We start from the raw sequence: 23,174 nt of genomic DNA on the forward strand, positions 1-23,174 counted from the left end.
GGCCTTCCATAGGGGTGACCAATGTGCACAAAAAGGGAAGGGTTAGGCCTAGTCAGTGGGGACACTGACCAGGAGGACATGGCAGTTCACAGACTGCACACAGGCACAGCAGTGGCAGGCCTGTCACACCATTTTAGGGCTACTCATGTGGGTGGCACAATCAGTGCTGCAGGCTCACTAGCATTTGTCATCACCAGCCCTGGCACACCCAGTGCACTTTACTAGCGACTTCATGGTGATACAAATATGTCAATCATGTATTTACAATCATAATAACAATTTACATAGGGAGCACTTACACTCTGGCCCTGATCAGCAGTGGCAGAGTGTCCAAAGCATCTAAACCAGCAAAAAAGAAATCCAGCACAGCACCAAAAATACAGGAGGTAGAGGCAAAAAGATAGGGGGAAACAACGCCAAAGATGCCAGGTCTAACACGTGTCACCTCCAGCTGAAAGTGGGGAGAACTACCCACCCTCTTGGGAGTCCTCTTCACTAAGGCGGAAAAATATGGACAGACCATCAGCATTGGCGTGTTCTGTACCAGGGAGGTGTTCCACCATAAAGCCCATTCCCTGTAGGGAGAGGGACCACCTAAACAGTTTTGGGTTCTCACCCCTCAGCTGCATTAACCATCTGAGGGGCCTGTGGTCTGTCTGAACACGGAAGTGGGTCCCAAACAGGTAGGGCCTCAGCTTCTTCAGAGCCCAGACCACTGAAAAAGCTTCCCTTTAAATCGCACTCCACCTCTGTTCCCTGGGGAGTAGCCTCCTACTAATGAAAGCTACTGGCTGGTCTCCACTATCCTCAGTGACCTGTGAGAGTACTGCTCCCACACCATGCTCTGAAGCATCTGTCTGCACTATGAACTCATTGGAAAAGTCAGGTGCCTTGAGCACCGGTGCTGTGCACATGCAAGTCTTCAAGGCATCAAAAGCAGTTTGGCAGGCTTCGGTCCAGTTCACTCTTCTGGGCTGCTTCTTAGAAGTCATTTTAATCAAAGGGGCAACGATGGTGCCATATCCCTTGACAAATCGTCTGTAATACCCGGTGAGACCGAAGAAGGCTCTCACCTCTGACTGGGTCTTGGGGGGCTCCCAAGCCAGAATGGTATCAGTCATTGCCTGTAGGGGCGCCACCTGGCCGCTACCCACCTGGTGTCCCAAATACACCCTTTGCAGAGCCTTCAACACTTCACAAAGGTGTTGCAAGTGTTCCTCCCACGTGGATCTGAACACAGCAATGTCATCCAGGTATGCGGCGCTGAATTCCTCCAGCCCGGTCAGTACCTGGTTAACCAGTCTCTGGAAGGTGGCAGGGGCATTCTTCAACCCAAAGGGCATGACTCGGAACTGGAAGTGCCCCTCTGGTGTTGAGAATTCAGACCTCTCTTTGGCCCCTTCAGTTAAGGCAATCTGCCAGTACCCAGATGTTAAATCAAACGTACTGAAGTACTGGGCAGCTCCCAACCGATCCACAAGCTCATCAGCTCCGGGGATGGGGTGTGCATCAGTTTTCGTGACCACATTGAGCCCACGGTATTCCACGCAAAACCTGAGTTTTGGAGTGGCACCGGTCGCAGCATCTTTTGGTACTAAGACCACTGGGCTAGCCCAGGGGCTGCTGGAGGGCTCAATCACCTCTAGCACCAACATCTTGGAAACCTCTTCCTTGATGCTGGCCCTGACCTTGTCAGCTACCTTGTAGAATTTCTGTTTCACGGGTAAACTATCTCCAGTGTCCACATCATGGACGCACCAATTGGTGATACCTGGGGTCAGGGAGAACAGAGGGCAAACTGACCCAGCACTTGGCGACAGTCCCTCTGCTGTTCTGGGGTCAGGGTGGGCGAGAGGACCACACCATCCACTGACCCCTCTTGCTCCTTAGCTGCAAGGAGTTCAGGGAGAGGATCACTATCCTCTTCCCCTCCAGCATCTGTTGCCAGGAGCATTGTCATCTCAGACCTCTCAAAGTGTGGTTTGAGGCGGTTCACATGCAAGACTCTCAGGGGTTGCCTGGGGGTCCTCAAGTTAACAGGTAGGTTACTTCACTTTTCCTTTCCACCACCTCGTAAGGCCCAGTCCACTTGTCCTGGAGCGTACAAGGCTCCACTGGCGCCATTACCCACACTTTCTGCCCAGGTTGAAATACGACCATCTTTTCATTTCTTTCTGGCTAGCTTCAAGGTTCTCCTGAGCGAGCTTCCTGAAGTGTAGTGTCTGGTTGCGGATGGCCAACACATAGCTGAACACATCCTGGGGGGTTTTCCCACAGGATTTCTCCCACCCCTCCTTCACCAGTGCGAGAGGTCCTCTATCAGGGTGGCCATACAGGAGTTCAAAGGGACTGAACCCCAAGGACTTCTGAGGCACCTCCCTGTAGGCAAACAATAGGCATGGTAACAAGACGTTCCACTTCCGTCTCATGGGTTCTTCCAGGCCCATGATCATGCCCTTCAGGGTGCGGTTGAACCTTTCAACCAACCTGTTTCCTTGGGGGTGGTAAGGAGTGGTGAACTTATAAGTTATCCCACACTCCTCCCACAGAGACTTCATGTACCTAGAGATGAAGTTGGCACCCCGGTCGGAGACCACCTCTCTGGGGAACCCCACACGGGAAAAGATCCCCATCAATGCACGGCCCACCACGGGTGCTGTGATTGTCCTGAGAGGGACTGCTTCCGGGTACCGGGTGGCATGGTCCACCAAGACCAGGATGAACCTGTTGCCTAAGGCTGTCTTGGGGTCCAGGGGCCCCACAATGGCAATGCCCACCCGCTCGAAGAGGGTGCTCACCACAGGAAAGGGTTGGAGGGGTGCCTTGCACTTCATTCCAGTCTTACCTCTGGCTTGACATGTTTGGCAAGACCTACAAAAGGAGCCAACGTGCTACCTCATCTGGGCCAGTGGAAGTGGATGACAAGCCGGTTTAGGGTCTTTTCTTGCACCAGATGTCCTGCGAGAGGCACGTCATGAGCCAGACCCATTAGGAAGTCCCTGAAGCGTGCGGGTACCACCAGCACACGGGCTGCACCGGGCTCAGCAAACTTAGGCTCGCTATATAACAAGACATCTTCCCAGTAAATGAAGTGATCTCTGGCCGCTCGACCTGCTGCCTGGTCTGCAGCCTGTTTCCGCATACCCATGAGAGAAGGGCACTCCTATTCTTTGCAGAACTCCTCCCTGGAGGGCCCACCTTCTTGCTGCCAATGGGTCAGCTCTGGTAGGTCACCCAGTTCAGCCACCTGTTCCCCTCTAGGTTCCAGGGCATCCCCCTAGGGGTCTACCTCCTCCTGGACCGTGGGAACGGCTGGGGCTGGTGTCCCGTGCCCTCTGCCCCTTCCTCTCCCGGCAGGTCTCTGGGCCACTGTTTCAGGCTCCAGTTCTGCTGAATCACCCCTACTGGCTGCCATAGCACGCGTGGTCACACAGATCCATGCAGGCAACTCTAACATCTCCAAGTGAGTTCAGTGTTCTACATCCTTCCACGGAGAACTCTCCAGGTCATTACCTAGCAGACAGTCTACAGGCAAGGCATCACTGACAACAACTTCCAAAAGACCGGAGACTCCCCCCCCCACTCAAAGGGAACCCGTGCCACTTTGCAGAGGTGCACTGAACTGTCAGCTGCTATTACGGGGCGGAGTACATTTGGGAGACACTGCTCTTCAGACACCCACTGACACCTCACAGATGTCATGCTTGATCATGCCCTTCAGGGTGCGGTTGAACCTTTCAACCAACCCGTTTCCTTGGGGGTGGTAAGGAGTGGTGAACTTATAAGTTACCCCACACTCCTCCCACAGAGACTTCATGTACCTAGAGATGAAGTTGGGACCCCGGTCGGAGACCACCTCTCTGGGGAACCCCACACGGGAAAAGATCCCCATCAATGCACGCCCCACCACGGGTGCTGTGATTGTCCTGAGAGGGACTGCTTCCGGGTACCGGGTGGCATGGTCCACCAAGACCAGGATGAACCTGTTGCCTAAGGCTGTCTTGGGGTCCAGGGGCCCCACGATGTCAATGGCCACCCGCTCGAAGGGGGTGCTCACCACAGGAAAGGGTTGGAGGGGTGCCTTGCACTTCAATATAGTCTTACCTCTGGCCTGACATGTTTGGCAAGACCTACAAAAGGAACCAACGTGCTTCCTCATCTGGGGCCAGTGGAAGTGGGTGACTAGCTGGTTTAGGGTCTTTTCTTGCACCAAATGTCCTGCGAGAGGCACGTTCTGAGCCAGACCCATTAGGAAGTCCTTGAAGCGCGCGGGTACCACCAGCACACGGGCTGCACCGGGCTCAGCAAACTTAGGCTTGCTATATAACAAGTCATCTTCCCAGTAAATGAAGTGATCTCTGGCCACTCCACCTGCTGCCTGGTCTGCAGCCTGTTGCCGCATACCCATGAGAGAAGGGCACTCCTTCTATTCTTTGCAGAACTCCTCCCTGGAGGGCCCACCTTCTTGCTGCCAATGGGTCAGCTCAGGTAGGTCGCAAGGTTCGGCCACCTGTTCCCCTCTAGGTTCCAGGGCATCCCCCTCAGGGTCTACCTCCTCCTGGACGTGGGAACGGCTGGGGCTGGTGTCCTGTGCCCTCTGCCCCTTCCTCTCCTGGCAGGTCTCTGGGCCACTGTTTCAGGCTTCAGTTCTGCTGAATCACCCCTACTGGCTGCCATAGCACGCGTGGTCACACAGATCCACGCAGGCAACTCTAACATCTCCAAGTGAGTTCAGTGTTCTACATCCTTCCACGGAGAACTCTCCAGGTCATTACCTAGCAGACAGTCTACAGGCAAGGCATCACTGACAACAACTTCCAAAAGACCGGAGACTCCCCCCCCCCCACTCAAAGGGAACCGGTGCCACTTTGCAGAGGTGCACTGAACTGTCAGCTGCTATTACGGGGCGGAGTACATTTGGGAGACACTGCTCTTCAGACACCCACTGACACCTCACAGATGTCATGCTTGATCATGCCCTTCAGGGTGCGGTTGAACCTTTCAACCAACCCGTTTCCTTGGGGGTGGTAAGGAGTGGTGAACTTATAAGTTACCCCACACTCCTCCCACAGAGACTTCATGTACCTAGAGATGAAGTTGGGACCCCGGTCGGAGACCACCTCTCTGGGGAACCCCACACGGGAAAAGATCCCCATCAATGCACGCCTCACCACGGGTGCTGTGATTGTCCTGAGAGGGACTGCTTCCGGGTACCGGGTGGCATGGTCCACCAAGACCAGGATGAACCTGTTGCCTAAGGCTGTCTTGGGGTCCAGGGGCCCCACGATGTCAATGGCCACCCGCTCGAAGGGGGTGCTCACCACAGGAAAGGGTTGGAGGGGTGCCTTGCACTTCAATATAGTCTTACCTCTGGCCTGACATGTTTGGCAAGACCTACAAAAGGAACCAACGTGCTTCCTCATCTGGTGCCAGTGGAAGTGGGTGACTAGCTGGTTTAGGGTCTTTTCTTGCGCCAAATGTCCTGCGAGAGGTACGTTCTGAGCCAGACCCATTAGGAAGTCCTTGAAGCGCGCGGGTACCACCAGCACACGGGCTGCACCGGGCTCAGCAAACTTAGGCTCGCTATATAACAAGTCATCTTCCCAGTAAATGAAGTGATCTCTGGCCACTCCACCTGCTGCCTGGTCTGCAGCCTGTTGCCGCATACCCATGAGAGAAGGGCACTCCTTCTATTCTTTGCAGAACTCCTCCCTGGAGGGCCCACCTTCTTGCTGCCAATGGGTCAGCTCAGGTAGGTCGCAAGGTTCGGCCACCTGTTCCCCTCTAGGTTCCAGGGCATCCCCCTCAGGGTCTACCTCCTCCTAGACCGTGGGAACGGCTGGGGCTGGTGTCCTGTGCCCTCTGCCCCTTCCTCTCCTGGCAGGTCTCTGGGCCACTGTTTCAGGCTCCAGTTCTGCGGAATCACCCCTACTGGCTGCCATAGCACGCGTGGTCACACAGATCCACGCAGGCAACTCTAACATCTCCAAGTGAGTTCGGGGTTCTACATCCTTCCATGGAGAACTCTCCAGGTCATTACCTAGCAGACAGTCTACAGGCAAGGCATCACTGACAACAACTTCCAAAAGACCGGAGACTCCCCCCCCCACTCAAAGGGAACCCGTGCCTTTTTGCAGAGGCGCACTGAACTGTCAGCTGCTATTATGGTGCGGAGTACATTTGGGAGACACTGCTTTTCAGACACCCACTGACACCTCACGGATGTCACACTGGCCCCTGTGTCTCTCAGAGCCTCTATCTCCCTCCCATTGATGGTCACCTTCTGCCCATATTTCTTAGTGTTCATTGGCAGTAAGGTTTCCTGGACCATCTCTTCGTCTCCTAAAGAGACAAGGGACATAACTTCTAGCCCCACCTCCCTACTAGAAACCAAATCCCCTCCCAAAGCTACACTTGCTAACCCTGGGGCTGGAGCACCAGTGGGTACTGGGGGTCGCTTGGGGCACCGGCTGATAACATGTCCCACCTCATTTCAGTGAAAGCTGGAAGGGAGACCTCTGTTGCCCCTGGGGTCTCTGTTGTCCCGCCTGCCCCTAGGGGGCCATGGCTGTCTAGGTCTGGGGGGTTGGTATTCCTTCTCCTGGGAACTATTTTGGGACCCTGGTGTGGACTTTTGATTGCCCTTGTCCCCCCCACTCTTCTGCTGGGGACCCTGCCCACATTTGGCTGTGGTACCCACAATTCCTCTGTGGACGCTGGTATTGGTCCAGCGGTCCGCCTCCTTAGCAAGCTCGATGGGGCCTGTCAGCTTGCTGTCTAAAAGATGCTGGCGCAGCTCTGGAACACAAAGGCTACTCAAGTGCTCCCAACTGATTAACTGCAACAACCCCTTAAAATTAGTTACTTTGCTGCCCTTCATCCAACCTTCCAGTGCATGCGAGTACAAATTCACACACTCCATCCAAGTCTCAGATTCTTTCTTCTTAGAATTTCTAAACTGCCATCTGTACTGCTCTGGAGTAAGTCCATACCTGAGACATAAGGCCTCCTTCATATTGGGGTAGGTCATGGCACCTGCTAATTCTAAGGGCTCTAAAGCACTCCTCCCAGAAGCCTCAAAATGTTTCCACAGGCCCGCCCCCCAATGTTGTTCAGGCACACCATTCATCCTCAATGCAATCTCATAGGAAGTAAACCAGGCATAAATATCCTCACTCCTATTGTAATTCTGTACCAGATCCTTGGGAATATATACCTTACCCCCATGCACTGGCTGCACGCTGCCACCATTTGAACTGGCATCCACCTCCTTGGCTTTAAGATCCAGTTCTCTCATGCTCAACTCATGAGCCAAAAGCAATTTCTTCTCCTCCAAGGCACGGGCATTTTTGCTCTCCTCCGCCGCCTTTTCTACTTCCAATTGTTTCATTTTCATTTTCATGATTTCCAAGTAATATTCTCTTACTCTCTGATTTTCTTGTAACTCTTCTGGGGTGAGGCCCCTACCGGAATGGTTGCTGCCAGCCCCTGAGCCTACTCTGCCCACGGGCAGATCTGTGGTTTGAAAACCATTCCCTGTATTCACATCATCATTTCTCTCTTGTGCCTCCCAATGAGCCTTCAAGATTCTCTGCAGCTCCTCCTTCCTGTAGGCGGTCTTTATGGGGCACTCAAACTCGTGGCAGAATTTCCTAAGGTCATCATATTTGTAGGAATACAAATCCTCAATAACAAATTCCAACTCTACTTCTGCCTCCTTACTGGGCGCCTTTCCTTTTGTAGACATGATGCTTTGAAGAGTTACTCAAAAATAGAATCAAAAAATCAAAACCAGTAGTATGCGGTGGCGTAGTGGTCTGCACAGTGATGTACACCAATCACTGTGGGTCTAGTACAAATACATGTTCAAATCCCTACCCCTGACCAACAAAGTTAGAAATGGGGGTCTGTAGTTGGCAGGGGTAGGTACCCTTGCTTCTAGTCAGGGTAAGGAGGAAACCCTCTGAGATAACCCCTGCTCACCCTCTAGGTAGCTTGGCACGAGCAGTCTAGGCTAACCAGAGGCAATGTGTAAAGTATTTGTACCAACACTCACAGTAACACAGTGAAAACACCACAAACTGACTCCCCAACAGTTAAGAAAAATAAAGGTATTTAATCTAAACTACACAAGACCAAAACGACAAAAATCCAACATACACAGTTCAAGAATATGGTTTCAAAAGAGTTCTTAAAATTCTTTAGGTTGCGATAAAATAATCCACTGTTACGTGAAAAATTCACAGTTACGTCATGTTTAGCTCACAGTACCTTTAGTTGCGACAAAGTTCCAAAAGCAGAAGCCGGTGCTGTGGAAAAGAAGCGATGCGTTGCTCCTGAGACCCTGGGGAGGCGATTGCGACAGCCCCGCTGCAGCAGCGGGTGTGTTGCGACGAATCCGGTCTGTATGAGGAGGAAGGCCACTTGTATGGATTCCGGTGCGTAGGTTCCGTAGGAAGTTTGTTCTCACAAAGGCACGATGCGACGATCTTTGGAGTTGCGACGATCTCCGGGGCGACGATGCGTGGACCAGTGGTGATAATCTCTCTCGCAGCTCCTCGATGCGATGGCTTCGGCGATGACTCTCGCAGCGACGTGATGCGGTCCGCAAGCAGACGATCTCACCCAGCGACAACAGGTTCTGCGACGACACTCGCAGCGATGTTAGACTTCTCGCACCGATCGGGTGCGTCCCGCAAACGAAGGATGCGACGGCTCTGACAGCGGCAACAGGCGCTGCGACGATCTCGACCTTCATAGCGCCGGAAATTTCCTCGCACTGTCAGGGATGCGCTCTGCAGCGAGCGATGCGATAACTTTTCTGTAGCAAAGTCTCTCAAGCTTAGTTTCCAGCTTCCCAACACAGGTACAACTTTCAGAGGCACCACACATGGGCCAAGCACTCCAGGAAGGACAGAACTCTCTCAGTAGAGCTCAGGGGAAGCTGGGGGTGAAGTCCTTTTGTTCCTGGGACTTCAGAACAGGGAGCCAGCTCTTCTCAGGCCCTTGGAGATTCCTACAAGCAAGGGGACACAGCACAAAGCAAAGTCCTTCCCCTCTCCTTGGCAGCAAAGCAACAGCAGGGCAATCCAGCAGAGCAACAGCTGGACAATCTTCCTTCTTCAGTTCACTTCTTCAGTTTCAGCTTTCTCCTTCTTGATTCCAGGATGATCTAATTTTCTGTTGTCAGGGGTCCTGTACTTTTCTGTTGTCAGGGGTCCTGCACTTATACCCCTAAAAGTCTTTGTTCTCTTTGTGCAAGTGGGCCCTGAGCCCGGTCTGAACCAGTTCTGGGTGTTTCTTGAGCACTTTGTTTTCCTGGTTTCTCCTTTCCTTTCAGAGTGAGGGGCAGGGTCATCAGCTGCCCAGCAGGAGGTGGAGCCAGCATTGTGGAAGGCAGGCACGGCCCTATTCAGGCCCAGGTGCTATCTCCTCCCACCACTCAAGTTGCAAATGCAGTCATTCAGCCTAGGGCTGACTCAGCCAGCCTCCTGGGGAATCCCCACCCCCTGTCACTCTCAAACCAGACAGTCAATCCCCAAACAGGCCAAGGCATACAGGAAGGTCAGCCAAGAGAACAGCAACTTTCTAAACGTGCTGTTCTCAAACACAGGATTCAAAAACAACCTTTCCTAAAAGATGTGTTATTAAATTCTGAGTTCAGGGATACTAGACTCTTACGTCCTATCTTGTTCCTATGGGAAGAAATGCTGGTAGCCACTGTAGCCAGCATCCCCCATGTCAACCTATGGAGCAAGATAGCCTTACAATAGTGAAAAACGAAAATGGCTGTAATTCACTAACAGAGCATGTCACCTGCACCAGTACATGCTCTACCTTTCACATACACTGCACCCTGCCCAGGGGGGTACCTTGGGCCTTCCATAGGGGTGACCAATGTGCAGAAAAAGGGAAGGGTTAGGCCTAGTCAGTGGGGACACTGACCAAGAGGACAAGGCAGTTCACAGACTGCACACAGGCACTGCGGTGGCAGGCCTGAGACACCATTTTAGGGCTACTCATGTGGGTGGCACAATCAGTGCTGCAGGCCCACTAGTAGCATTTGTCATCACCAGCCCTGGCACACCCAGTGCACTTTACTAGGGACTTCATGGTGATACAAATATGCCAATCATGTATTTCCAATCATAATAACAATTTACATAGGGAGCACTTACACTCTGGCACTGATCAGCAGTGGCAGAGTGTCCAAAGCATCTAAACCAGCAAACACGAAATCCAGCACAGCACCAAAAATACAGGAGGTAGAGGCAAAAAGATAGGGGGAAACCACGCCAAAGATGCTAGATCTAACAATAACATTGTAGCACTCTGACTCCAGAGCTGAGCAGTCAGATATTTAACTAAATTCTTACGTAGCCAGAGTGCTGCTGGCAACGCAAGTCTGTGGGAAGCAGCACAGAGCCGAGGAACAGAATATGCTATAGGCACCGGCGGCGCGCGCTTGCACCACCGCGTAGCCAATCTCACACTGGCATGATGGAAAATGCGTGACAATGCATTTCAGTGCGGTGTTGGGGAATACAGTAAATAACAAAGGGGGGAGAGAGAGATTTGAAAATGGATTTGTTCTCCCTAGTCAAGTATGTATAAACAAGATGAATCCACTTTTTAGAATGGAGAGGTTTCCCTACGATGGTTGGGATCACCAGAGTTGTTAAAATACCCCTCACACACCAAAAGGCCCCTTGGTGTCATGCTTCATCATCGGTGTCTTCGCACCCCTCTACGGAATGCGGCGAGCTGCGACCTATGATTACGCGGGAGCACTTATAAACGACTATGTGTGGTGTGTGTGAGGGTTTTTGTTTTATGTGCGTGAGTGGTGAGGTTATCGGCGAGTGATGTTTAAAAAGTGCCTGGCTCGTGGGGTGAACACAAAAAACTTTAATGGACCCCTGGGCTGGTGCTGTTAACCCCTTCAGCGCTGCGCGAATTCCGCTGCAGTGCTGAAGGTTCTAAAGGACCTATGGGCTCATGACGGAACGGTTCCGTCATGAGCACACGACCACCGACGCTCATGACGGAACCGTTCCGTCATGAGCATGGAAGGGGTTAAAAGGGTGAAAGAATTGGAGGTATGGTATGCAGGACAATGTGCATCACCTCCTGTGTGTGTGTGTCAACATGTTTCGGAGTCAGAACTCCTTCTTCAGGACTGGGGTACACAAATCCCCACCCTACTCACGTTTCTCTACTTTAAAAATTGTGTTATTTACAAAAAGTGAGATATGGTGCAGGTTATGCAATGTACCTACACATTTCTTGATTCGTCGCTAAATAGCTGACTGTTATGTATTGATTCCACTGCCTCATGAGCCTTAGGAAACGTAGGGGGTTCTCGTGCTGGTTGGCTACGAGGTCTGCGAGAGAATGCCTCCTGACTGCCACTTACGCGGCTCCATTGAGAGTTGCGGAACACCACACTGAAATGCGTTAGTGTCACACCCCATGCGTGATACTCTGCAGGCATGAAATTATACCAGATCAGGTGTGTTAAAACCCAGGCTCAGTTCCAGTTTACAAGGCCTGGTGGAATTAATGGAGAGTAACAGGAAAACATACAGTAAATTTGCATCCTGCATGTTTTTCCAGTTGACTGGTAAAGCTTGCATGATGGGAAATTGCTGTTTTTGTCTTAACTTGCTTTTCTGTAATGTAGGGGCGATACCCCATGACAGCAGTAGATTTTGGATGTGGTGTTTCCACCCCACTACCAATGAGTAAACTTGTGAGCGCCTTCTAATTGTAATTTCCAATATTTTGCAGTGTAAACATATCTAGGCACTTTGGAGGGTGAAGCAGAGATACAACTTCTAAAAGGAACTTGGACGCACTCTGCTAGTCAAGGAAGGGTTTTACAGTTTTTATTGGACCATAACACTGTGCACCTTGCCTTTTAAATTTAAAGTTGCAGTGTGTGTGCGACACAAAAATCAAAATGCCCCTGTCTTGTGGGCTCAAGGTTACACACATGTAATTGCACATTGATGTAAATAGTGCATGGGCCAAACAATCCTAACCACAGACTGTGGCGGCTCCTTCTCTAAGGCGGAGGATGGACACCCCACTGCTCTTTGAGTAGGAAAAATAAAAAAATAACGTAGTTATTATCGGATTATTTTTATCTGGTTCGGGGCTGTGTTAGGGGGCGGGCTGAAGGCATGGGGGAAGAGTGTTTTGCACACTCCAAGTGTGCATTACTGTTTGGTCAGCTGGCTTTGCCTGGCCAAAGAGTCATGCTCACTTTGTATGTTCCCCACTAGGTTGCATTACTTAACCTGGTGGTGAACATGCAAAGGCCCCCATTCCCCATAGACCAATCAGAGTGCTGCATTGCAGCGTTGTGATTGGCTTAGGGGAGCCAATCAAAACGCTGCTTGCAGCGTTGAGATTGGCTGTGGGAAGCTGGGTGCTGCCAGGTTCTAGGACTCCCAGAGAATCAAGGAAAAACACGAACAACAAAAGAGGTAAGTGTTTTTTTCCCCTATTTTATTTAGTCCCGTGAAATCTAGTCTGGACAACTGCTGGTTCAATTTAAAGACAGGTATGCGCCAACAAAAAGAGAGCATGCGTTATGAACGAAAAAGACAAAGTGAAATTCTAAAACATATCGCTTCCTTTTCCAGAAATTAAACTACATTTCAAAAACTTCCAGCCTTCCCATTCGAATTAAAATGTTGGATACCATATTTTTTGTTTGGGAATTACATATTTCATAATTGGTGTACTTGATTAATGTATACTTGTTGCTGTATGTTTGTGAATTATTTGGAGGTTAAGTCCTAGAAGTTGCTTAGGTCCATATCTCCGGCCTCTAGTAAGTGATTCCGTGGGTGCCACAGAAGGTAAAATGTGAGAAACCACTGACTTTGCACCATCATACATTGCAGTGCTAGTCTTTCAATCTCCACACCCCACTACCACTCACCATCATGTCACTATATTATCTCAGAATGATTTACAATCTAACACTGCTGCACTTACATCCTCAACCCACCTTCAGATCTGCACTGCAATCATTAATGACAGCACTACCATCACACACTATCACCATTCAACACTGCACCAGCACTTCACACCACACTGTCATCACCAATACTTGCTCTGTCTTCATAGCACCACACTACTATCCACACCCCTGCACAAACACAACATAATCATTTGTGCCAACAGTACTCCCTCTTTTTTCCCACCCTGCTCTGCTAAATTAGAATACTGCCCTCCTTGATCTTAAATTCTCTCTTAAACACGCTATAAGCTTCTGCCACCATACTATTACAATCAGCTTGCTCTTTCCCCATCTCTCTTTAATAACACCCAACAGCACTACCAAACCACAGCATCACAGAACAGTCCAATGACCCCATAACAATACCCCCACTACTGCACTATCTGTCACAGTGCCACTCTGCCACCCGCCACTGAACTACTACTGGCAACTAGAACTGTCTATCCTCACAGCACCACTCTCCCACCTACTGCCGCTCCCACACTCAGTCCCAGCATTGCACTACTAACAGAACCAATGTACAACTAATATACAATTTCAGACTATACCCACTGCCCTCACTAGTCACCTAGGTACAGTCCACCAGCATCGCACTAACATCACGATCCACTATACTACTGCCCCCAGTACTTCACTGCCACATTCTCAACACTTACCACCACTGTGCACCACACCTGCACTCACAGCACTAAAACATCACAGCACCACTGTGTCCCACGTCCAACAGCAATGCCATTGTCTATCACCACACTATCACTTCTAGCAGCACCTTATCATCGTTCATCCCCACACTTCCACTTACCAGACTACCATGTTCGCCATAACATTACCACCCCAAAACAAGCTTGGTATCTCCTGCACCACACTTCTCTCACTGCACTGCATTACCTTCTGCCAGAAATCACCATCGCAATACCATTCCTAAATCTGCACAACTACCTCCAAAACAACACTAACACTCCCACCACAGTCACACTACTGTCTCTAAGTATCACATTATTGACCCAAACTCCACACAAATTGCCATGCACTCCACTATCAATCCACACTAATAGCCCTGCTACCCACTATAAATCCACACTAATAGCCCTGCACCCCACTATCAATCCACACTAATAGCCCTGCACCCCACTATCAATCCACTCTAATAGCCCTGCTTCCCACTATCAATCCACACTAACTACCCTGCACCCCACTATCAATCTACACTAATAGCCATGCACCCCACTATCAAGCCACACAAATAGCCCTGCTTTTTACCATCAATCCACACTAATAGCCATGCACCCCACTACCAATCCAAACTAATAGCCCTGCAGCCCACTACCAATCCACACTAATATCCCTGCACCCCACTATCAATCTACACTAATAGCCCTGCACCCCACTATCAATCCACACTAATAGCCCTGCACCCCACTATCAATCTACACTAATAGCCCTGCACCCCACTATCAATCCACACTAATAGCCCTACACCCAACTATCAATGCACACTAATAGCCCTGCACCCCACTATAAATCCACACTAATAGCCCTGCCCTTCACTATCAATGCACACTAATAACCCTGCACCCCACTATCAATCTACACTAATAGCCTTGCAACCCACTATCAATCCACACTAATAGCCCTGCACCCCACTATCAATCTACACTAATAGCCCTGCATCCCACTATCAATCCACACTAATAGCCCTGCTTCCCACTATCAATCCAAACTAACAGCCCTGCACCCCACTATCAATCCACACTAATAGCCCTGCACCCCACTATCAATCCACACTAATAGCCATGCACCCCACTATCAATCCACACAAATAGCCCTGCACCCCACTATCAATCCACACTAATAGACCTGCTTCCCACTATCAATCCACACTAACTGTCCTGCACCCCACTATCAATTCACACTAATAGCCATGCACCCACTATCAATCCACACAAATAGCCCTGCACCCCACTATCAATCTACACTAATAGCCCTGCACCCCACTATCAATGCACACTAATAACCCCGCACCCCACTATGAACCCACACTAATAACCCTGCATCCCACTATCAATCCACACTAATAGCCCTGCCCCACACTATCAATCCACACTAATAGCCCTGCACCCCACTATTAATGCACACTAATAACCCTGCACCCCAGTATCAATCTACACTAATAGCCATGCACCCCACTATCAATCCACACTAATAGCCCTGCACCCCACTATCAATCCAGACTAATAGCCCTGCACCCCACTATCAATGCACACTAATAACCCTGCACCCCACTATCAATATAGACTAATAGCCCTGCACCCCACTATCAGTCCTCACTAATAGCCCTGCACCCCACTATCAATCCACACTAATAGCCCTGCACCCCACTATCAAACCACTCTAATAGCCCTGCTTCCCACTATCAATCCACACTAACTACCCTGCACCCCACTATCAATCTACACTAATTGCCATGCGCCCCACTATCAAGCCACACTAATAGCAATGCACCCCACTATCAATCTACACTAATAGCCCTGCACCCCACTATCAATCCACACTAATAGCCCTGCACCTCACTATTAATGCACACTATTAACCCTGCACCCCACTATCAATCTACACTAATAGCCATGCACCCCACTATCAATCCACACTAATAGCCCTGCACCCCACTATCAATCCAGACTAATAACCATGCACCCCACTATCAATGCACAATAATAACCCTGCACCCCACTATCAATATACACTAATAGTCCTGCACTCCACTATCAATCCTCACTAATAGCCCTGCACCCCACTATCAGTCCACACTAATAGACCTGCACCCCACTATCAATCCACTCTAATAGCCCTGCTTCCCACTATCAATCCACACTAACTACCCTGCACCCCACTATCAATTTACACTAATAGCCATGCACCCCACTATCAAGCCACACAAATAGCCCTGCTTTATACTATCAATCCACACTAATAGCCATGCACCCCACTACCAATCCACACTAATAGCCGTGCAGCCCACTATCAATCCACACTAATAGCCCTGCACCCCAATATCAATCTACACTAATAGCCCTGCACCCCACTATCAATCCACACTAATAGCCCTGCCCCCCACTATCAATCCACACTAATAGCCCTGCACCCCACTATCAATCCACACGAATAGCCCTTCACCCCACTATCAATCCACACTAATAGCCCTGCACCCGACTATCAATCTACACTAATAGCCCTGCACCCCACTATCAATCCACACTAATAGCCCTGCCCTTCACTATCAATGCACACTAATAACCCTGCACCCCACTATCAATCTACACTAATAGCCTTGCACCCCACTATCAATCCACACTAATAGCCCTGCACCCCACTGTCAATCTACACTAACAGCCCTGCACCCCACTATCAATCCACACTAATAGCCATGCTTCCCACTATCAATCCAAACTAACTGCCCTGCACCCTACTATTAATCCACACTAATAGCCCTGCACCCCACTATCAATCCACACTAATAGCAATGCACCCCACTATCAATCCACACAAATAGCCCTGCACCCCACTATCAATCCACACTAATAGCCCTGCTTCCCACTATCAATTCACACTAACTGTCCTGCACCCCACTATCAATCCACACTAATAGCCATGCACCCCACTATCAATCCACACAAATAGCCCTGCTTTATACTATCAATCCACACTAATAGCGGTGCACCCCACTATCAATCTACACTAATAGCCCTGCACCCCACTATCAATCCACACTAATAGCCCTGCACCCCACTATCAATGCACACTAATAACCCCGCACCCCACTATGAATCCACACTAATAACCCTGCACCCCACTATCAATCCACACTAATAGCCCTGCCCCACACTATCAATACACACTAATAGCCCTGCCCCACACTATCAATACACACTAATAGCCCTGCACTCCCCTATCAATCCACACTAATAGCCCTGCACCCCACTATTAATGCACACTAAGAACCCTGCACCCCACTATCAATCTACACTAATAGCCATACACCCCACTATCAATCCACACTAATAGCCCTGCACCCCACTATCAATCCAGACTAATAGCCCTGCACCCCACTATTAATGCACACTAATAACCCTGCACCCCACTATCAATATACACTAATGGCCCTGCACCCCACTATCAATCCACACTAATAGCCCTGCACCCCACTATCAATGCACACTAGTAACCCTGCACCCCACTATGAATCCACACTAATAACCCTGCACCCCACTATCAATCCACACTAATTGCCCTGCCCCACACTATCAATACACACTAATAACCCTGCACCCCACTATCAATCTACACTAATAGCCCTGCACTCCACTATCAATCCACACTAATAACCCTACACCCCACTATTAATGCACACTAATAACCCTGCACCCCACTATCAATCTACACTAATAGCCATGCACCCCACTATCAATCCACACTAATAGCCCTGCACTCCACTATCGATCCAGACGAATAGCCCTGCACCCCACTATCAATCTACAGTAATAGCTCTGCACCCCAATATCAACCCACACTAATAGCCCTGCACCCCACTATCAATCCACACTAATAACCCTGCATCCTCTATCAATCCACACTAATAGCCCTGCACCCCACTATAAATCTACATTAATAGCCCTGCACCCCACTATCAATCCACACTAATAGCCCTGCACCCCACTATCAATGCACACTAATAACCCTGCACCCCACTATGAATCCACACTAATAACACTGCACCCCACTATTAATGCACACTAATAACCCTGCACCCCACTATCAATCTACACTAATAGCCATGCACCCCACTATCAATCCACACTAATAGCCCTGCACCCCACTATCGATCCAGACGAATAGCCCTGCACCCCACTATCAATCCACAGTAATAGCCATGCACCCCACTATCAATCCACACTAATAGCCATGCACCCCACTATCGATCCACACTAATAACTCTGCACCCCACTATCAACCCACACTAATAGCCCAGCACCCCACTATCAATCCACACTAATAGCCCTGCACCCCACTATCAATCCACACTAATAGCCCTGCACCCCACTATCAATGCACACTAATAACCCTGCACCCCACTATCAATCTACAGTAACAGCCGTGCACCCCAATATCAACCCACACTAATAGCCCTGCACCCCACTATCAATCCACACTAACAGCCCTGCACCCCACTATCAATCCACACTAACAGCCCTGCACCCCACTATCAATCCACACTAATAACCCTGCACCCACTATGAATCCACACTAACAGCCCTGCACCCCACTATCAATCCACACTATTAGCCCTGCACCCCACCATCAATGAACACTAATAACCCTGCACCCACTATCAATCCACACTAATAGCCCTGCACCCCACTATCAATCCACACTAATAACTCTGCACCCATCTATCAATCCACACTAATAGCCCTGCACCGCACTATCAATCCATAGTAATAGCCCTGCACCCACTAACAATCCACACTAATAGCCCTGCACCCCACTATCAACCCACACTAATAGCCCTGCACCCCAATATCAACCCACACTAATAGCCCTGCACACCACTATCAATCCACACTAATAACCCTGCACCCACTATCAATCCACACTAATAGCCCTGCACCCCACTATCAATCTACAGTAATAGCCCTGCACCCCAACATCAACCCACACTAATAGCCCTGCACCCCACTATCAATCCACACTAAAAGCCCTGCACCCCACTATCAATCCACACTAACAGCCCTGCACCCCACTATCATTCCACACTAATAACCCTGCACCCACTATCAATCCACACTAATAACCTTGCACCCCACTATCAATCCACACTAATACCCTGCACCCACTATCAATCCACACTAACAGCCCTGCACCCCACTATCAATCCACACTAATAGCCCTGCACCCCACTATCAATCCACACTAATAGCCGTGCACTCCACTATCAATCCACACAAATAGCCCTGCACCCCACTATCAATCTACACTAATAACCCTGCACCCACTATCAATCCACACTAACAGCCCTGCACCCCACTATCAATCCACACTAACAGCCCTGCACCCCACTATCAATGCACACTAATAACCCTCAACCCACTAACAATCCACACTAATAGCCCTGCACCCCACTATCAATCCACACTAATAGCCCTGCACCCCAATATCAATCCACACTAATAGCCCTGCACCCCACTATTAATGCACACTTATAACCCTGCACCCCAATATCAACCCACACTAATAGCCCTGCACCCCACTATCAATCCACACTAACAGCCCTGCACCCCACTATCAATCCACACTAACAGCCCTGCACCCCACTATCAATCCACACTAATAACCCTGCACCCACTATCAATCCACACTAATAACCTTGCACCCCACTATCAATCCACACTAATAACCCTGCACCCACTATCAATCCACACTAACAGCCCTGCACCCCACTATCAATCCACACTAATAGCCCTGCACCCCACTATCAATCCACACTAATAGCCTTGCACCCCACTATCAATCCACACTAATAGCCCTGCATCCCACTATCAATCTACACTAATAACCTTGCACCCCACTATCAATCCACACTAATAACCCTGCACCCACTATCAATCCACACTAACAGCCCTGCACCCCACTATCAATGCACACTAATAACCCTGCACCTACTAACAATCCACACTAATAGCCCTGCACCCCACTATCAATCCACACTAATAGCCCTGCACCCCAATATCAATCCACACTAATAGCCCTGCACCCCACTATCAATGCACACTTATAACCCTGCACCCACTATCAATCCACACTAATAGCCCTGCACCCCAATATCAATCCACACTAATAGCCCTGCACCCCACTATCAATGCACACTTATAACCCTGCACCCACTATCAATCCACACTAATAGCCCTGCACCCCAATATCAATCCACACTAATAGCCCTGCACCCCACTATCAATGCACACTTATAACCCTGCACCCACTATCAATCCACACTAACAGCCCTGCACCCCAATAGAGAAATACAACACCTTTAAACCCAGGATCTGGTAAATTGACAATTCCTGCATGAACCACATGATGAAGGGCTTCCTCTGACAGTCTGTTCTTTTGTGCTTCTCTCTCTGCAGTGAATGAAGCATTTATTGAGGGAAGGATCATCTCCCATCATCGGCTGGAAGCATCTGTTCACCACACTTGTACCTGTTGCCACGACGCATTGATATGTTTGGACGCTCAGCTGCTCATGTATGTGAACAAGAAGGTGGCAATGCTGCAGAGCTCTCTGTACTTGGCAATGGCCATCACTTATGGACAAGTCAACACTTGCACACATTCACCTCCATGACGTTTGACAGAGGCCTTCTCCTGGTTCTGTGCTGTCACTAGAGGGCGCTAGGGTGCTCAGCCGAGAGGATGCATTAACACTCTGAGCACCTTGTGAGTGCTGTCCATCTTCTTTTTTGAAGGCATGTATCACAAGTTTTGCATTTCAAGGCTTGGAAGGTTTGTCTACAGGAAGTGACAACTGCAGCATCCCAGAATTGGTGCAGCCTGGTATGGGGACCCTGTAACAGGGAACCTCTTTAATGTTTTTTTATGACTGTTAGGAATTGCTCGGTTGCTGTTATTTCTTTGAAGCATGTTCTAACCACTGTTTCTGGATCCTCAAGAATGTCTTTGAGTCTCGCGTCTGTCAAGTTAAGTTCAGTTCAGAGAACATGTGTGTCTTCGGTTTATGTGCTGTTGTCACTAGGATGTCTCTCCAGGTACACTGTTTTATCCAAAGCAATTTTTCCAGCTCTTTCCAGTCTCCTTATTGGTTACACACTGCCACATGACTTTCAGAATGCTAAATGAACAGAGCACCTCAAAGCAGCAGCGTTGAGAGTGGAGTACTGTCACAATATAACACTGTCGCAATATTGTGAAGATTTGAGGCGTCAACTCAAATTATTGTCTTCACGCACATCCCAGAATAGCTTATTTCTTTACATTACTGATAAAAGTTTACTTGTTTTGAAGGCCACAGTTCTACTCCCTTCTAGGCTATGATTTTGTAGTTGAATGTATACATGTGCAGTTCTTATTTCTTTATTGTAATTGTAATGACTTTTGACAGCCAAGGCAACTGTACTTCAGTGTGAGGCCAAAGAAGATGGTTTACCTGATGGAACGACACCATAGTCATATTTATTCGGCTCCTCCCTCTTCAGATACAACTCAGCCATCATTGTGACGTGGGAGGAAGAGAGGTAGGATTCCAAATAGTGCTAGAGTAGGGTGGCTAGCAGTGGTCTGTCTATGATAATAGCCAAACACCATGAATCAGTTTGAAATAATGCTAGGCCTGGCTGGTAAATTCTGCTCTGCTCGCCGAGTATTACAGAGCTTTTCCCACTTTGCGCTTAATGTAGAGCGCGGAGTTTCGAAAAAGTGTGCATTGCAGTGTTGAGCTGTGTATTTCCTCTCTTGCGGTTCACTAATGTTAGGTTGGCAAGCGCGAGCTAGGAAAATCCAACGCTGGACCACCATCCCGCGACATTTCTCAACGTGTGTAGTCACAGCACGTCGCTGCTGCTCGTGTTGAGAAAGCTGCCGCTTGTGTTAAGGAAGCTGCCGCTCTCTTGCGCTGTGCGTGGGGCCATTCACGCTGGTTTTATAGTGCGGGATGAATGCCCGACGCTAGAAGTCAACACAACGTACCTCACTCTGCTGCTTGCGTAACACTGCAGAGCTTTATTGTCTCTCCATGAACTTTGTCTAGGCCTAAATAATGCACATTTGACATCAGATCTGGACTATGGAAATGAGCTTCTCTGGCTGCATTACAGGCTGCCTTGATTAGCATGTTACCTACCACAAAAAGCAGACGTAGGTTAAATCTGTGCAGGTAAATCAAGTAATAATAAATAAGCCTTGAGTGCATGTCTAGTAAAGCGTCTGCACTATAGAATCTGTAAGGAAATTATCATTTAGGTATGTGCAGTGGTAATACCATTGAATTAGACCGCTGCTGTGTAGAACTGAATGTGTGAATGTGCATATATTGCATTCCCTCTAAATAAGATGTTTTATTGAGTCACATTTATTTTCACAAGCCTGGCAGGAATAATGTTTTTATTTTTTTTATCAATCTTGACCTACCGTTTTTCTCTCCTTTGATGCCCCCTTGTCTCCATGCTCTCACCTATCAGATATACTTTCGGTGAAATTACATTACTTTTCCTATAGGACACTATGAAATTAATATTCGCCTCTAGCCTTCAAAGTCTTCAGAGTGTTTTTCACAGAAAGATTTGCCACCTAAGAAGACTTCCCCAAAATGTCACCAACATGCACTCTGTTAACTCAGTAAAAGGGCTTAGACTGTATTAAATGTAAGCTGTGTTGTGAAAGGTGTGCGAAGTTCTCAACTTTTTAAACTTCTCAAAACTTTGTGAACAAAGTATCCTGTACAGGAAGGATTTACAGGAGAAAACTATTTTTTGCAGGAGAGTTTTTCTGCTCAAAGTAGGTTTTAGAGGATTTTCTCCTGCACATAGTTTTTGTGGGCGTTGTCATGGGCATATTTTTTAAATGCGTCTCTAGATTCCTGAAGGTTTTAGAGATTATTTTTTTGCTTGGAGTTTTTGAAAATGCCACAGGAAGTTATATAGTCTAGAGTCCAAACCAATCCAGGTAATTGGCACCTATGCAGCATCATCATTTAATGCCATCATAGTTAAATGTCTTCAAGTAGAACACCAGCCTAAAGACATAGGTTTTCCTGGGTGTTGTGAAGCTGGAGTGGTTAAGTTCTACTCTGAAGTAGGGGGTCAAATATTCCATAGTCGGTGGTCTTAAAAAATAATTATCTGTCTCATTCGCTGCTAAATAAGATTCAAGCCGGTCGGCCTCAGGTTTCTGGTGGGAGCACAGGCAGAGACCAGCCTCTGCTGTATTCTTTATGGATGGAGCTAGGAGATTTAAATTGAATCCTCAAAATTCCTTTAGGAGTCCGCGGAGTGCTTTATGTTGGTTTCATATGGTCTTTTTTCCAATGGTTCAGACAAAGTCTGGCTGCCTGATTTTGTAGGCTGTGCTATCT

The 23,174-nt window shown here is 48.9% G+C and overlaps 1 protein-coding gene across 3 annotated transcripts in view; it reads left to right on the forward strand.

Moving 5' to 3' along the window:
- Positions 1-22,408, forward strand: part of RAP1GAP2 (RAP1 GTPase activating protein 2) — a 941,171-nt gene extending 918,763 nt beyond the window's left edge. For all 3 annotated transcript variants that reach the window (XM_078679320.1, XM_078679318.1, XM_078679319.1), the window contains one exon: positions 20,215-22,408. In XM_078679320.1, the coding sequence (XP_078535446.1) occupies positions 20,215-20,217 (3 nt within the window). In that variant the 3' untranslated portion in view covers positions 20,218-22,408. The remainder of the gene's footprint in view (positions 1-20,214) is intronic.
- Positions 22,409-23,174: the final 766 nt, after the last annotated feature.

Source organism: Lissotriton helveticus, chromosome 3_1 (assembly GCF_964261635.1).
Source record: "Lissotriton helveticus chromosome 3_1, aLisHel1.1, whole genome shotgun sequence".
In the NCBI taxonomy this organism is placed as follows: Eukaryota; Metazoa; Chordata; class Amphibia; order Caudata; family Salamandridae; genus Lissotriton; species Lissotriton helveticus.